The sequence below is a fragment of the Myotis brandtii genome, unplaced genomic scaffold, assembly GCF_000412655.1.
Source record: "Myotis brandtii unplaced genomic scaffold, ASM41265v1 scaffold317, whole genome shotgun sequence".
Classification (NCBI taxonomy): domain Eukaryota; kingdom Metazoa; phylum Chordata; class Mammalia; order Chiroptera; family Vespertilionidae; genus Myotis; species Myotis brandtii.
This window is the reverse complement of record NW_005362155.1, coordinates 2,428,997-2,431,353: the sequence shown is the minus strand read 5'-3', so window position 1 is coordinate 2,431,353 and position 2,357 is coordinate 2,428,997. Positions and strand designations below refer to the sequence as shown.

Here is a 2,357-nt window from a genome sequence, read left to right as displayed (position 1 = left end):
CCAGCTCGAGCGCCGGCTGCTCCAGGCGCTATTGGGGCCCCAGGGGGCACAGGGCGAGCTGCGGACGCTGGACTGCAGGGGAGGGGGAGGAAGGGAGGAGGGCCAGTCCTCAAGTACCCCTAACAGTCCCGGCTCCAGGGCACCCAGCCACAGGAGCCTTTCCCCACCCGGTCGCTCCATGGGTGGGATTTGTTCCTGAATCACCACCATCACTATTAACACCTGTGAGCGGGATGATACATGCAGACCATCCTGCCAGGGAGAACCTAGCAACACCGCTATTCCAGGGCATGCCTGAGTGCAGAGCAGTTAGCAAAGAGCTGGAGATGCAGCCAGCAAGTGTTAGGGCTGAGCAGGCTGGGCTGGGCTGGCCGCTGTGCCTGCTGGAGGACGGACGGGCAGGTGCAGGTCATCAGCGGGCCTGGGACCAGCCCTTGACCATCCTCAGACAGCGTCCCAGCTGACCTTGATCTCTGGGGTGGGGCCCCAGATCAGTTACTAGTTGGCAGACTCTGGCCTTGTAAAGAGAAGTTCGGCGGGTGTCTTATGAGATAAACCAACCTCGACTCAGGGACTTACTGCTGCCCCCATCCTCCATCCTCTGGCGGGACTCGTCACCTCCTGGGTCTAGCATGGCTGAGACTGACTGCTGCCCAGCGCTCCCGCCCACCTCCCTCGGGGCTGCAGTGCTCCTGTAGCTGAGTCGCCTGGCCCACCCGGCCCACCTGGGTTCTCGTCCCGTCACCCGCAGGAAGATTTCCTCCGCTCCAGACCCCACGCCCCTTCTGTTGTCAGCTCGTCCCGCTCTGCCCACCCACCCGGGCCTTCCGAAAAGCCATTCTGGCGGTGTCCCTGGGGACAGCATTTCCTGGTTTGTCTGAAAAGCCCCCATGGGACACTTGATTCTGACACACAGGACCCTCCCCCTGGCCTCATCGTGTGTTGTGTGCTGTTTTCATAGGCTTCTGCAGTCTCTTTCCTGTTTCTCCTTCTGACCTACGCTCTGCAGCTTTCCTTTTATTGCAATTTGGAAGATAAACTTCCTGCCTGACATTTTACCAGAGGAAAAGGATCAAACACGCGTTTCCACGTCTGGTCTCTATGCTCCTCCCATCAGCCCAGCAACTCCTGCTCCGTTTACAGAAATCTAAGCACTCGGGGCCGGGGCTCAGGAGGCAATAATGGGGGGGAGGGAGGACAGGCATGTGGGACCCTCACTCATCTCTGGGGAAGGCCATGAGGAACTGGGTGCACGGAGCCTGAAGGCGCCCTGAGGCCGGGCAGGGGGCAGTCCCTACCAGAGACTTCTGGTCCCCCAGCTGAGGGTCCACGGAGCTGCTGCTGCCACGCCGGGAGTCCAGGAGGCCATGGGCCGTGTCCAAGTTCGGGGAGCTCTTGGGGGTGGGCATGGGCGTGGCTGCTGTGCGCATGATGACTGGAGGGGGCAGGCTGCCCCGGCCCTCCAGGTGCCCATTGGGGGTCACGGCCAGGGAGTACATCTTCATCTCTGGAGGGGGAGAGGCCACCGGTGCCTACGGGGCTCTCGGGAAGGGGAAGCTGCCCACTGGGAGTTGCCCCTGGGAGCCCCATCTCTGCCAGGTCAGGACAGGCACTGTCCTGTCCGCTCCATCCCTGCCCCCACCACCCCCCACATACCTGTGGCCCTGAGGTCTCTGAACTTGTCGAAATCCTCTTCCAAGTGAGTGGACGTCTTGTCTTCGTCTGTGTCAGACCTGTTGGCGTCGCCCTGGGCCCCACAGAGCAGAGGCAGGTGTGAGGTTCCCCTTGGGTGGGAGCCATCTGTGCCAAGCACCCCCTTGGAGCGCCCCACGGGGAGGTAGGGCTGGTGTGGCAGTGGGTGTGAGGAAGGCCCGTGAGACAAGGGGAGAGGACGGAGGCCTCCCGTGTCAGTCTGCGCCGGGCTCCCACCTCCTGGAAGCCCCCTCACCTCCGCCTGGAAGCCCTCCACCAGGATGGCCACCAGCAGGTTGAAGAGCACGTAGTTGCCGAAGGTCATGAGGGCAACAAAGTAGAGGGAGGCCCAGGGGGAGGTGGAGGCCATGCCGTTGTAGAGGACGACGTTCCAGTCCTCCTGGGTGAGGATCTGTGGGAGAAGGGCAGGGAGGCAGAGAGGGGGGAGCAGGCCCAAGGAGGGGCCGACACGGTGGGGAGAGAGGGGACACTGGGGGTGACCCCCCCACCCCTCCGGACATGCTGGCAACTCCTCAGAACCAGGAGGAGCTCTGCACCCGCGAGAACACAGGCCACCACCCAGGGGACGGCATCGCTGCCCCTGCTGTTCACAGCTCAGCTGCTCCGGCCTCACACCGGCCACGCACGCACCGGGCTGCTGCGAG

The 2,357-nt window shown here is 63.3% G+C and overlaps 1 protein-coding gene across 1 annotated transcript in view; it reads right to left on the bottom strand.

Annotated features, from left to right (window-relative positions):
- CACNA1H (calcium channel, voltage-dependent, T type, alpha 1H subunit) overlaps positions 1-2,357 on the bottom strand; it is a 51,155-nt gene that overhangs the window by 13,785 nt on the left and 35,013 nt on the right. Inside the window, exons 15-18 of the mRNA XM_014542965.1 lie at positions 1,949-2,104; positions 1,657-1,747; positions 1,299-1,507; positions 6-72 (exon numbers count right to left, since the gene is read on the bottom strand). Coding sequence (XP_014398451.1) covers positions 6-72; positions 1,299-1,507; positions 1,657-1,747; positions 1,949-2,104 — 523 coding nt within the window. The remainder of the gene's footprint in view (positions 1-5; positions 73-1,298; positions 1,508-1,656; positions 1,748-1,948; positions 2,105-2,357) is intronic.